General features: G+C 36.8%; 1 protein-coding gene across 1 annotated transcript; it reads right to left on the minus strand.

Moving 5' to 3' along the window:
• Nucleotides 1-50: 50 nt before the first annotated feature.
• LOC110682487 (60S ribosomal protein L2, mitochondrial-like) lies at nt 51-4,964 on the minus strand. The gene is made up of 4 exons (XM_021858824.1): nt 4,881-4,964; nt 4,692-4,779; nt 3,554-4,328; nt 51-484 (listed from the first exon to the last, which is right to left on the minus strand). The coding sequence occupies exons 2-3, from the start codon at nt 4,756-4,758 to the stop codon at nt 3,568-3,570; spliced, it is 828 nt and encodes a 275-aa protein (XP_021714516.1). The 5' UTR covers nt 4,759-4,779; nt 4,881-4,964; the 3' UTR covers nt 51-484; nt 3,554-3,567.
• Nucleotides 4,965-15,166: the final 10,202 nt, after the last annotated feature.

A 15,166-nucleotide genomic window follows, 5' to 3' on the forward strand; every position in this document is an offset into this window, starting at 1 on the left:
ACTCTGGATAGGCATCCCCTATCTATACACCACCATGCATTCTGATTGAGTTGTTCAAGCTGGAAGTAAGCAAAGCCTTGTAACTATCCAAAAAATAAAAATTACATCACAACAGGATATTGGAGCCTAATGAGTGACGACTATCAGTAATCACTATTAACACACATCAAATGCCTCCGGATTTCAGAGTGTAAACCCATTAAATGTGACAAAACAATACAAAAATTCCCGAGGCCATATTGCAGTAAGTTGAACAAGGAAAGAGCCCTACTTAAAATAGCAAGTTGCAATACTTTAGGTCTAATTGGTATTCATAATACAAAAATCTGAACATAGTCAGACAGCACCCACGTTTAGCGGTAGCATTTATATTGTATAATTTTTGGCCTCATGAAAGCTGATTGCGGCACCTACAGCATCACCTTCAACTTCTGAGACATGCTTTTCCACCTCTGAACCACTTATTCATTCCACCATCTTGTACCTGTAATTGTAAGATGTCATTTCTTAGATCTCTAATCAAATCCAAATGGTAAATAGATCCAACTGGTATATAGTATATATACTAAAACTGCAGAAGAAGAAAATCCTTAAAAGGAATGAAAAGGATTTAATTTGGGCTTTTTTAAGGCTAAACTGAAACCATCGAATGACCGTGTGTGAACTTATGAAATGATGTTAGGTCTTAAAAATGAATACATAAAGACACACATGCACACCCATACAAACACAAATGCAAAAGATCACAATTGCTTTAAGCATACTGTTTGACTTATCTAGACTCTATATTAAATGGTGTCTTTATTCCGAAGTATAATTGAACAATAAGCATGCTATTTGATACAGAGTATTGACTGTATTGCATATACTATCAGCTGATGTTTTGTTCCATACCTAAAGTTGAGTTACTTCAGATTTAGGGCTTGTTGATTCTCTACTTGACTACAACATGCTGGTGCTTAGGCATTTGGCACAATGGGCACCCAAAATTTAACATTCTAAACAGGAGTATGACCCCAAGGATCACACCCCACGCATTAAGTTCATTTTTTTGAAAAGTGTCAAAAAAATTGGCCCCGAAATCGTGGATTAGCCTTCAACTTCGTACAATTTTGGACTTTTTTTTACCCAAAAAAAACAAAATGTCGAGATGATTCCCGTAGACCCAAATACACTCTGGATGTTCATTTAGATGGGTGGAACTATTCAATTTGCATTTAAATGGTCAATTTACCCGTTTACAACTTACTCCTATTTCATTAACTCAAGGTCACCCGAAACATTTATGAAAACATATAATGATCCTATATGGTTCTAAACATCATTATATAACCCCATAATGTATCCCCTAGTGTCTCGTGGTTTTTTGACACCGGGTCCCAAAATCTCCAAAATTGCTTCGATTTCGTGTATTATAGCCTTCTGTTTTGGACAATTTAGGACTTTTTCGGGACCGGAAAAGAAAGAGGATGAGGTATTTCTCATGGACCCCACAACACTCCGGGAGGCCATTTAAGTGATTGGAAACCCCCGCTTTGCCTTAAAACAGTAAGTATGGTTGTTTTTGTACACACCTCTTGTATTGACTATAGGCTTCCTCGGGGCCTTTATGTATCCAACTAATGGTTGTCTATGAGCCTAAACAACATTATATAACCTAAGGATGCATCCCATATTATTCTGTGAATTTTTACACCGAGTCCTGAAATCTCCTAAATTACTTTGATTTCGTGTACTGTAGCCTTCAAATTTGGCTTCCGTAGATCATTTTTTCACCCGGCAAGATTATGCACCTAGGTAATTCCTGGGGTTCCCAAAGGTCCTTAAGAGTCCTACTTAGTGCTCGGAACCATCTTACTCAGGCCTTGTTCCATCCATGATCATGTCTAAAGGCAAAGACGACATCTTGTAACTGTAGGTTTTCAATCAACACCCTAAAAAAAATTGTACAATTTTTTTTTACCCAAAAAAAAGTTGTCGAGATGACTCCCGTAGACCCAAATACACTCTGGATGTCCATTTAGGTGGGTGGAACTATTCAATTTGCATTTAAGCGGTCAATTTACCCGTTTACAACTTACACCTATTTCATTAACTTAAGGCCACCCGAAACATTTATGACAACATATAATGATACTATATGGTTCTAAACCTCATTACATAACCTCATAATGTATCCTTAGTGTCTCGTGGTTTTTTGACACCGGGTCCCGAAACCTTCGCAATTGCTTCGATTTCGTGTATTATAGCCTTTTGTTTTGGACAATTTATGACTTTTTCGGGACCGGAAAAGAAAGAGGATGAGGTATTTCTCATAGACCCCAGAACACTCCGGGAGGCCATTTAAGTGGTTGGAAACCCCTTATTTGCCTTAAAACAGTAAGTATGGTTGTTTTTGTACACACCTCTTATATTGACTATAGGCTTCCTCGGGGCCTTTATGTATCCAACTAATGGTAGTCTATGGGCCTACACAACGTTATATGACCTAAGGATGCATCCCATATTATTCTGTGAATTTTTTACACCGGGTCCCGAGATCTCCTAAATTACTCAGATTTCGTGTACTATAGCCTTCAAATTTGGCTTCCATAGATCATTTTTTCACCCGGCAAGATTATGCACCTAGGTAATACCTGGGGTTCCCAAAGGTCCTTGAGAGTCCTACTTAGTGCTTGGAACCATCTTATTCATGCCTTGTTCCATCCTTGATCATGTTTAAAGGCAAAGGCGACATTTTGTATTTGCAGGTTTTTAATCAACACCCTAAAATTCCTGAGAGCCATTAACAATAATAAAGGATTCCAGGAGTGAATCAGAATACCAGTCAGAGTGGTGTTATATGCTCCTCAATTTTTGGGGTTGCCACTATAAAATGCAGTAAAAAATGATATCCCAAGGGATAAGGCTACGAACATCAACCCCTCTTCATGCTGGCCAAGTTGAGAACTTCCTTAAGAGGCAATAGAGCTAACTGCTACACAAAATACTTAAACATAATTATTGCATTTAGCACAATACTCTCTATACCTATATAAATTCCCCATATCTTTTGGGCACTAGATTTAAGGATAATCCAGTAAAAATTTCATCTTGCTAAGCTGCTAGATAAACATTGCTACCTACTAGTGCAACTACAATAGCTAACTAAATACTGTTATTAGTTTATTAAAAGTGTGCAACCAAGAAATTTACAATCTAAACAGAAACAGAATTGCAACTAGATGGAGTTCATTGATAGACAAAATTATCACAACTCATTTCAAACCTAGCTGAATCTAGAGAAATATTACTGGGCTATCCTTCCTAAAATATGTCTACAAAATCAATATTATCTATGGTGCAATGCCAGCATCAAATTCAGTAATTCACAATCCCTAAGCAACAACTGAACGCATCAATGAGCAAAGAAACCCAATTAAAAACAGCTTCAAGCTACAGAGTAGGGGGCAAAAAGATCATAGAGAAGTAACAACTAAAAGTCAAAACAAAAAAAAGAGCAAACAAACTCCCACAAAATTCAACAAAGTACTTGAGCATAAGATGAACTTACAAATTCTGGAAACTTCAGCTGCGGTTAAGACGTGTGGACCAATCATAGTTCATCACAATCTTCCCTTCTTCCAGTTTGTCACTTGCTAATATATATGTGAGTGGTGCACGATCAACCATGTGCACATTCTTGGATGACTTTCCAGAAGACTTATCATTCTGAGCTGCTTTGGCAAGCCCCACAGGTTCCTCATTGACAAAACTCAACCAAGGTACAGCTGCTTTACGCTTGAGCTTATGATCCCAAAGACTACTGTCTTTCCTCCACCTTTGGACATCAAAAACTGAAAACACTTTCTCACCTTCACCAACTGCTTCTCCCATCTTACGAGAAAAGACAGCTGGCTTTGCCCCGGCTACAGCTGCTCGTGGGATATTAGTTAAAGACTCTCCCTTTGCACGTGTAGATCCAAAGGCAGAAACAAAGACATCCTTCACACTACTTATTTTCCTCCCATCCTCCTTATAGCCTACATTACCGCGTAACAGTCCAGGAGCCAGGCACGCTAACGGAAACTGACCAGCTACCGTTGTTGTGATAGGTTCAATCACCTTTTTCGGAGGAGTAAAGTCTTTATCGCCATTTCTTTGATTAGCTGGATGCACCCCCTCAATCCATCTCACTAAAGCAAGCCTAGAGGAGCGATTAGGATCATACTCAATCCGTTCTACCACTCCCATTGAAGAAGTACTCCTCTTCAAATCGATTTTTCGCTGCAATCGCTTCGCCCCACCCCCTCGATGGTAAATTGTAATACGCCCCGCAGAATTACGCCCTTATTAAATCAAAGTACCCACAATAAATTTCAACATAACCTCACCGGCCAATCATTAATACTACTGTATTGTTAATCAAACAAACTTGCAACATCAGCTTAAATTTATTTAATTTTTTTCAAGAGTGTAAATTGAGGGAAGATTACACTACTGAGGAGTGAAGAGGATTAATACTACTTTACAACAGTAAGTGCAGTAAACTAAAAATTAAGCATTTTTATCTTTATTTTTATGAGAAAAGCCCAAATCATTATAACATGAAACCAACATTTAATCAATTATACAAGACTAAAATAAGATTCTTGAATCAAAATTAAAAATGTAAAACCCGCAGAAATCAATGGAAATGGGAAGAAAATTACCAGCTGTAGATCCTCCATTGGATGTTAATAGCTTTTTGAAGGGCTTCGTTACATTGTTCCACTTCATGATTTCTCACTTAATTTTAATCTGAACAATTTAAAATATGTAGGGTTTAAATAAAATGATGAATTTGCAACTTCAAATAAATGAAATCGATGATATGCAGGAGAAGAGGGAAAGAGAAGAACCTCTGGGAGAAAAACCCCTTCAATTGACAACGACAATATTAAACGCACCGTAATGCGCTCTATTTTTCCTCTGTATATTGATCTAACCCGCATTTTTTGGTCCAGCCCATTATCAAAAGGCCAGGTACCAATTTAGGCTCATTTGACCGAACTCATGTCAATCTAGGTGATTGCGTCAGGTTCCATGAAGTCGGGTCTAGTAGGAAAGGTCTATTTTAAATATTGGGGCTAGGGCTCTCAAAAGTTGACTCAATCCGAAATACCGACTCAAACTCGATTATTAATCGACCCATCTGAACCTGAAAAAATGGTGACCTGACCCGACCTGAAACCAACCCTAGAGTTGACCCGAATATGTGAGACCTGACCCGAACATGAACAGACCTGGAGATAACCCAATCCAAATGTAACCCGTAAATTATTGACCTGAACCGAACCCGACGTGAACCGAAATTGACCCAACCCGTTTTAACCGGTCAAAACCCGAATTTAACCCGACTTGTTACCAACCTGACCTGAATTCAACCCGACCCGAATTTAACCCAACCCGTTACAAACCCGACCCGAAATCAACCTGAAATTCAACCCGTCTTTTATTGACCCGACCCGAATTTTACCAGACCTATTACTAACCGGACCCAAAAATTCAACTCGATCTGTTACTAACCCGACTCGAAATTAACACGGCTTGTTATTGACCCGACCTAAATTCAAACCAAATTATTCCTGACCCGATTTCAAATCACCTTAAATGTAATTTAGACCACCTTATTATTGTTGATCAAAGCGTTTTGTCTAGGGAGACCAAACCGGTCTAGGCAAGGAAAAGAAAGGAACATCATCCTCAAATTTAAGAGTTAAATATAATATATATTTGTTGTATGGTCAAATGAGATAATTATATTCCTAAATTATAAATTATAGTTCCCTAGTATATTGCCATATATATTATAGTCAAAGGAAATAATTAGCTTGATAAAAATGATAATTATCTATTTATACTTAGTTGAACCCTAATATGACCTGACTTGGAAATGACCCGACCTTGATTGTAACCTGTAAATTATTGAATTGAACATAACCCAACTTCACTCCGAGAATGACCGACTTGGAAATTACCCAACCTGATTATAACCCGCAAATTATTGATTTGAACCGAACCCGACTTGAACTCGAGAATGACCCGACTTGAAAATGACCTGACCTGATTATAACTCGCAAATTATTGACTTGAACCGAACCCGACTCGAACCCAAGAATTACCATAACCCATTTTAACCCGTGAAAACCCGAATTGAACCCAACCTATTGTTGACCCGACCCAATTGTAACCTGACCTAAACCCGATAAGAAGTATGACCCGACTCAAGCATGACCCAACCCAAACCCGACCTGCATTGGTTATGGAATTAATCCGAATTGACACGGCCCGAGTTGACCCGACCCACTCTTACCGACTCAAACCCGACCCATTTACCCGAATTGACATCCCTACCCGAAACATCCAAAATTCTCAAAAAGCGTGGATATTAGCCTTTAATTTTGGAATTTTTTAACTTTTTTTAACCTGGACAAAAAAATGGAAAATTCTCAATGGTAACCTTTTACTTTTGCTTATTTCCAATAGTAACCCATTTTTTTTTCGATTATCTTTAATAGCACCATACTAATAAAACTTCTCAATCGTGACCTTATTGATGTTTTTCTGTTAACTTTATGTTAAATTTAACTTACTACTCAATCATGGTTTAACTATTTCAATTAAAATAAAAATTTTAAATAAAAATTTGAAACCCATTCTCAAGCAGCCCGACCTCCATTGACAACCAGCACCCCCAATCCCTCCGGTCACCTTCGATCAACCACTGCCGCCAGCAATTCAAATCAAATTCATGTGAATCGAAGGTTAATTCCTCTATTTTCACTAGTCCCCGCCGTCGACTCATTCTCCAGAAAGCAAAAGTTCTGCAAATTGATGACCTGATGGTGCCATGGCTATTCTTAGTGGCTTTTCCACCCCCAAAACTGAATTTTTACTTAGACCTTCCTAGTTCCCAAAATTTCGGTCAAATAATCACTAAATTTATAAGTTCCACTAATCAAAAGGTAACCCCAAAATCTCATTTCTGGGTAATGAAGATACATTTGCTAAAAAAATTAACAAACCCACAAATTTGATAACCTTTCTTTGATTTAAATCATGAAATAATTGATGTTCTTGTTTAAATTTCCGGCGAGAGGGGTTGATTGGAGGCGAACGGAGGAAAGGGGGTGTTGAATGACGATGGCCAGCGAGGATTTTGGTCAGTGGGTGGCGCCTGGGTGATTGTCAATGGAGGTTAGGGCTGTTTAGGAATGGATATTTTATTTTATTTTTATTGAAACAGTTAACCATGGTTGAGTAGTAAGTTAAATTTAACAGAAATTTACCGGAAAAACATCAATAAGGTTACGGTTGAGAAGTTTAAAAGTATGGTACTACCAAAGATAATTGGAAAAAAAAAATAGGCTACCATTGGAATTAAGAAAAAGTAGAAGGCTACCATTGAGAATTTCCCAAAAAAAATTGACGAAATGTTTACCATGGTCCCTAATATCCTCCGGGAGTCCAATTGGCTGGGTAAAACCTCCAATTTGCCTTTAAACGACAAATTTACCGGTTTACAAGTTGCACGGATTTTATTAACTCAAGCTTACCACGAACATTTATGACAACAAATAATGATCATATATTGATCCGAACGACATTATATGACCCCGAGATATATCCCCTAAAATCTCAATGTTTTTCGACATCAGGACCCGAAACGTTCGATATTTCTCAAAAAGCGTAAATATTAGCCTTCAATTTTGGATTTTTTTTACTTTCTTTTCACCCGGATATAAAAATTGCTGAAATGTTTACCATGATCCCAAATAGCCTTCAGGAGCCCAATTGGGTGGGTGGAACCACCCAATTTTCCTTTAAACGACCAATTTACCGGTTTACAACTTACATCGATTTCATCGTTTAAAAGCAAATTGGATGGTTCCACCCACCCAATTGGACTCCCGGAGGTTATTAGGGACTATGGTAAACATTTTGGCAATTTTTATTTCCTGCCGGAAAAAAAAAAAGTCAAAAAATTTCAAAATTGAAGGCTTAATATCAACGTTTTTTGAAAAATTTTGTAGGTTTCGGGCCAAGTGGTGAAAAGTCTTGAAATTCTAGGGAATGCATCTCGGGTTAATATTATGTCGTTTAAAACCATATATGATCATTATTTGTTGTCATAAATGTTCGTGGTAGGTTTGAATTAATGAAATCGGTGCAAATTGTAAATCAGTAAATTGGCCGTTTAAAGGCAAATTAGATGATTCCACCCACCCAATTGGACCCCCAGAGGGTATTAGGGACCATGGTAAACATTTCGGAAATTTTGATTACGGGCGAAAAAAATTCAAAAAATCCAAAATTGAAGGCTAATATCCATGATTTTAGAGAAATTTTAAATGTTTCGGAACCCAGTATAGGAAAGTCTTGGAATTCTATGAGATACATCTTGGGGTCATATAATGCCGTTTGGAACCATATATGATCATTATTTGTTGTTATAAATGTTCGTTATTGGCTTGAATTAATGAAAGCGATGCAACTTGTAAACCAGTAAAATGGACGTTTAAAGGCAAATTGGATGGTTCCACCCACCCTATTGGACTCCCGGAGGATATTAGGTACCATGGTAAACATTTCAGCAATTTTCATTTCGGGTGAAAAAAAGTCAAAAAATTCCAAAATTAAAGGCTAATATCCACGTTTTTTAACAAATTTTGGAGGTTGGGCCCGGTGTCGAAAAGTCTTGAAATTCTACGGGACACATCTCGGGGTCATATAATGCCGTTTGGAACCATATATGATCATTATTAGTTGTCATAAATGCTAGTTATTGGCTTGAATTAATGAAATCGGTGCACCTTGTAAACCAATAAAATGGACGTTTAAAGGAAAAATTGGATGGTTCCACCCACCTAATTGGACTCACGGAGGATATTAGGTACCATAGTAAACATTTCGGCAATTTTTAATTTTCGGTTTCGGGGCCCGGTGTCGAAAAGTCTTGAAATTTTATGGGATACATCTCGGGGTCATATAATGCCGTTTGGAACCATATATGATCATTATTTGTTATTATAAATATTCGTGATTGACTTGAATTAATGAAATCGGTGCAACTTGTAAACCAGTAAAATGGACGTTTAAAGGCAAATTGGATGGTTCCACCCACGTAATTGGACTCCCAGAGGATATTAGGTACCATAATAAACATTTCGGCAATTTTTAATTTCCGGGTGAAAATAAGTCAAAAAATTCCAAAATTGAAGGCTAATATCCACGTTTTTTGACAAATTTTGGAGGTTTCAGGGCCCGGTGTCGAAAAGACTTGAAATTCTATGGGATACATCTCGGGGTCATATAATTCCGTTTGGAACCATATATGATCATTATTTGTTATTATAAATGTTCGTGGTTGACTTGAATTAATGAAATCGGTGCAACTTGTAAACCAGTAAAATGGACGTTTAAAGGCAAATTGGATAGTTCCACCCACCTAATTGGACTCCCGGAGGATATTAGGTACCATAGTAAACATTTCGGAAATTTTTAATTTCCGGGTGAAAAAAGTCAAAAAATGCCAAAATTGAAAGCTAATATTCACGTTTTTTGACAAATTTTTGTGGTTTCAGGACTCGGTGTCGAAAAGTCTTAAAATTCTATGGGATAAATCTCGGGGTTATATAATGCCGTTTGGAACCATATATGATCATTATTTGTAGTTATAAATGTTCGTAATTGGGTTGAATTAAAGAAATCGGTGCAACTTGTAAACCAGTAAAATGGACGTTTAAAGGAAAATTGGATGGTTCCACCCACCCAATTGGATTCCTGGAGGATATTAAGTACCACGGTAAACGATTCGGCAAATTTTATTTTCGGCTGAAAAAAGACAAAATATTAAAAAAATTGAAGGCTAATATCCACGTTTTTTGACAAATTTTGGAGGTTTTGGGCCCGGTGTCGAAAGTCTTGAAATTTTATGGGATACATTTCGGGGTCATATAATGTCGTTTGGAACCATATATGATCATTATTTGTTGTCATAAATGTTCGTTGTTGGCTTGAATTAATGAAATCAGTGCAAGTTGTAAACCGGTAAATTGGTCGTTTAAAGGCAAATGGGATAGTTACACCCATCCAATTGGACTCTCGCATGGTATTATAGGCCATAGTAAACATTTCGGCAATTTTCATATCCGGGCGAAAAAAGTCAAAAAATTCCAAAATTGAAGGCTAATTATCCACGTTTTTTGACAAATTTTGGAGGTTTCGGGGCCCGGTGTCGAAAAGTCTTGAAATTCTACGGGATACATCTCAGGGTCATATAATGTCGTTTGGAACCATATATTAACATTATTTGTTGTTAAAAATGTTCGTGGTTGGCTTGAATTAATGCAATCGGTGCAACTTGTAAACCAGTAAAATGGACGTTTAAAGGCAAATTGGATGGTTCCACCCACCCAATTGGACTTCCGGAGGATATTAGGTGCCATGGTAAACATTTCGGTAATTTTTATTTCCGGATAAAAAAAAGTCAAAAAATTCCAAATTGAAGGCTATATCCACGTTTTTTTGCAAATTTTGGAGATTTCGGGGCCCAGTGTCGAAAAGTCTTAAAATTCTACGGGATATATCTAGGGGTCATATAATGCCGTTTGGAACCATATATGATCATTATTTGTTGTAATAAATGTTCGTGGTTGGCTTGAATTAATGAAATCCGTGCAGCTTGTAAACCCGTAAAATGGACGTTTAAAGGCAAATTGGATGGTTCCACCCACCCAATTGGAGTCCCGAAGGATATTAGGTACCATGGTAAACATTTCGGCAATTTTTATTTTCGGGTGAAAAAAAATCAAAAAATTCCAAAATTGAAGGCTAATATCCATGTATTTTGACAAATTTTGGAGGTTTCGGGGCCAGGTGTCGAAAAGTTTCGAAATTCTACAGGATACATATCGGGTTCATATAATGCCGTTTGGAACCATATATGATCATTATTTGTTGTTATAAATGTTCGTGGTTGGCTTGAATTAATGAAATCGGTGCAACTTGTAAACCCGTAAAATGGACGTTTATAGGCAAATTGAATGGTTCCACCCACGCAATTGGACTACCGGAGGACATTATGTGCCATGGTAAACATATCGGCAATTTTTATTTCAGGGTGAAAAAAGTCAAAAAAATTCCAAAATTGAAGGCTAATATCCACGTTTTTTGACAAATTTTGGAGGTTTCGGGGCCCGGTGTCGAAAAGTCTTGAAATTTTATGGGATATATCTTGGGGTCATATAATGTCGTTTTGAACCATATATGATCATTATTTGTTGTCATAAATGTTCGTTGTTGTGCTTGAATTAATGAAATCAGTGCAAGTTGTAAACCGGTAAATTGGTCGTTTAAAGGCAAATTGGATGGTTCCAATCACCCAATTGAATCTCGGAGGGTATTACGGACCATGGTAAAATTTTTGATAATTTTTATATCCGGGCGAAAAAAAAGTCAAAAATTCCAAAATTAGAGGATAATATCAACGTTTTTAGAGAAATTTTTGAAGTTTTAGGGCCCGGTGTCGAAAAGTCTTGAAATTCTATGGGATACATCTCGGGGTCATATAATGTTGTTTGAAACCATACATGATCATTATTTGTTGTTATAAATGTTCGTGGTTGGCTTGAAATAATGAAATCAATGCAACTTTTAAACCAGTAAAATGGACGTTTGAAGGCAAATTGGATGGTATCACCCTCCCAATGGGTCTCCCAGAGGATATTAGGTACCATGGTAAATATTTCGGCAATTTTTATTTTCAGTCGAAAAAAATTCAAAAAATTCCAAAATTAAAGGCTAATTATCCATGCTTTTGAGAAATTTTGGAGGTTTCGGGGCCTGGTATCGAAAAGTCTTGAAATTATATGGGATTCAACTCGGGGTCATATAATGTCGTTTGGAACCATATATGATCATTATTTTTTGTCATAAATGTTCGTTGTTAGCTTGAATTAATGAAATCAGTGCAAGTTGTAAACCGGTAAATTGGTCGTTTAAAGGCAAATTGGATGGTTCCACCCACCCAATTGGACTCCCGGAGGGTATTAGGGACCATAGTAAACGTTTTGGCAATTTTATATCCGGGCGAAAAAAGTCAAAAATAACAAAATTTAATGCTAATATCCACGTTTTTAGAGATATTTTGGAAGTTTTGGGGCCTGGTGTCAAAAATTCTTGAAATTCTATAGGATACATCTCGGGGTCATATAATGTTTTTTTAAACCATATATGATCATTATTTGTTGTTATAAATGTTCGTGGTTAGGTTGAATTATTGAAATCGATGCAACTTGTAAACCAGTAAAATAGACGTTTAAAGGCAAATTGGATGGTTCCACCCACCTAATTGGACTCCCGAAGGATATTTGGTACCATGGTAAAAATTTCGGCAATTTTTATTTCCAGGTGAAAAAAGTCAAAAAAATCCAAAATTGAAAGTTAATATCCATGTTTTTTGACAAATTTTGGAGGTTTCGTGGTCCGATGTCGAAAAATCTTGAAATTCTATGGGATACATTTAGGGGGCATATAATGTCGTTTGGAACCATATATGATCATTATTTGTTGTCATAAATGTTCGTGGTTGGCTGAATTGATGAAATCGGTGCAAGTCTTGAATCGGTCTATTGGTCGTTTAAAGGCAAATTGGATGGTTTCACCCACCCAATTGGAATCCCGCAGGGTGTTTGGGACCATGGTAAACATTTCGGGAATTTTTATATCCGGGCGAAAAAAAGTAAAAAAATTCCAAAATTTTGGAATTTTTTTACTTTTTTTCGCCCGAACTTAAAAATTGTCGAAACATTGATTATGGTCCCTAATACCCTTCGGGAGTCCAATTGGGTTGGTGGAACCTTCCAATTTGACTTTAAACGGCCAATTTAATTACCAGTTTACGACTTGCACGGATTTCTTTAATTCAAGCTTACTACGAACATTTATGACAATATATAATGATCATAAACAACATTATATAACCCGGATATGTATCCCCTAAAAAATTAATACTTTTCTACACCGGGCCCCAAAACATCCAAAATTTCTCAAAAAGTGTGGATATTTGCATTCAATTTTGAAATGTTTTGATTTTTTTTTTGTCAGGAAATAAAAATTGCCGAAATATTTACCATGGTCCCTTATACTCTGTGGGAGTACAATTGGGTGGGTGGAACCATCTACTTTACCTTTAAACAACCAATTTACCGGTTTACAACTTGCATTGATTTCATTAATTCAAGCCTACCAAGAACAATTATGACAACATAAAATGATCATATATGGTTCGAAACGACATTATATGAACACGAGATGTATCCCATTGAATTTCAAGACTTTTCAACACCAGGTTCTGAAACCTCCAAAATTTCTCAAAAAGCGTGGATATTATTCTTCAATTTTGGATTTTTTGACTTCTTTTTCGCCGGAAATAAAAATTGCCGAAATGTTTACCATGATACTTAATAACCTCCGGGAGTCCAATTGGGTGTGTGGAACCATTCAATTTGCTTTTAAATGGCCAATTTACTGGTTTACAACTTGCACCGATTTACCGATTTACAACGGCCAATTTAATTAACTTGCACCGAACCCAACTTGAACCAAAATTGACCCAAACCCGTTTTAACCTGTCAAAACACGAATTTAACTCGACTTTTTACTAACCTTACCTGAATTCAACCCGACCCAAATTTTACCTAACTTGTCACTATACCCGACCTGAAATCAACCCGACTTGTTATTGACCTGATCCAAATTCAACCCGACTTATTATTGACCCGACCCAAATTTTAACATACCTATTACTTACCCAACCCAAAAATTCAACCTCATCTGTTACTAACCCGACTCGAAATTAACACGAATTGTTATTGACCCGACCTAAATTCAACTCAAATTGTTCTTGACCCAATTTCAAGTTACCTTAAATGCAATTTAGACCACCTTATTATTGTTGTTCAAAGCATTTTGTCTTGGGAGACCAAGTTGGTCCAGTAAAAGAAAGGAGCATCATCCTCAATTTTAAGTGTTAAATATAGTACATATTTGCTGTATGGTCAAAGGAGATAATTATCTACCTAAATTATAGACTATAGTTCCCTAGTATATTGCCATATATGTTATATATAGTCAAAGGAAATAATTAGCTTGATAAAAATGATAATTATCTCTTGTCAATATATATATATATATATATATATATATATATATATATATATATATATATATATATATATATATATATATATATATATATATATAGTTAGTTAGTTAGTTAGTTAGTTAGTTGAACTCAAATATGACCTGACTTGGAAATGACCCGACCTGATTGTAATCTGTAAATTATTGACTTGAACATAACCCGACTTGAATCCGAGAATGACCCAACTTGGAAATGACCCAACCTGACTATAACCCGCAAATTATTGACTTGAACCGAACCCGACTTGAGCCCGAAAATGACCTGACTTGAAAATGACCCGACCTGATAATAAACCGCAAATTATTGACTTGAATCAAACCCGAATCAAACCCGAGAATGATCTGACCTGATTCTAATCCGCAAATTATTGACTTGAACCGAACTTGACTCGAACCTGAGAATTACCCTTACCCGTTTTAACCCGTGAAAACCCGAATTAAACCCGACCTATTGTTCACCTGACGCGAATGTAACTCGACCTGTTATTAGCCCGACCTAAACCCGACCCAAACCCGATAAGAAGTATGACTCGACGTGACCCGACTCAAGCATGACCCAACCCAAACCCTACCCACATAGGTTATGGAATTAATATGAATTGACCCGACCCGAGTTGACCCGACCACTCTTACCCGACCCAAACCCGACCCGTTTACCCGAATTGACAGCTCTAATTGGGGCTGATTAAGTTATTGTGTCTAAACAAGTCCATATTTGAATTTTATATTTTTCGAATAAGTTTCTAGTCGAGTCACTCGGGTAGATTTTTGAGTTTTGACTTATCTAGTCGTAGATTAGATGTCAAAAAAACCTAAATAAATCAACCTATGTGGCTATGTGTCGAGGTTGTATAAATATTTTGCTTGTATCGGTTACTCGATTAAAAAATTTGGCTTCTTTGCTAGTACTCAATTGTATCAATGTCATTATGTCAATAAG

This window comes from Chenopodium quinoa, unplaced genomic scaffold (genome assembly GCF_001683475.1).
Source record: "Chenopodium quinoa cultivar QQ74 unplaced genomic scaffold, ASM168347v1, whole genome shotgun sequence".
Lineage (NCBI taxonomy): Eukaryota > Viridiplantae > Streptophyta > Magnoliopsida > Caryophyllales > Amaranthaceae > Chenopodium > Chenopodium quinoa.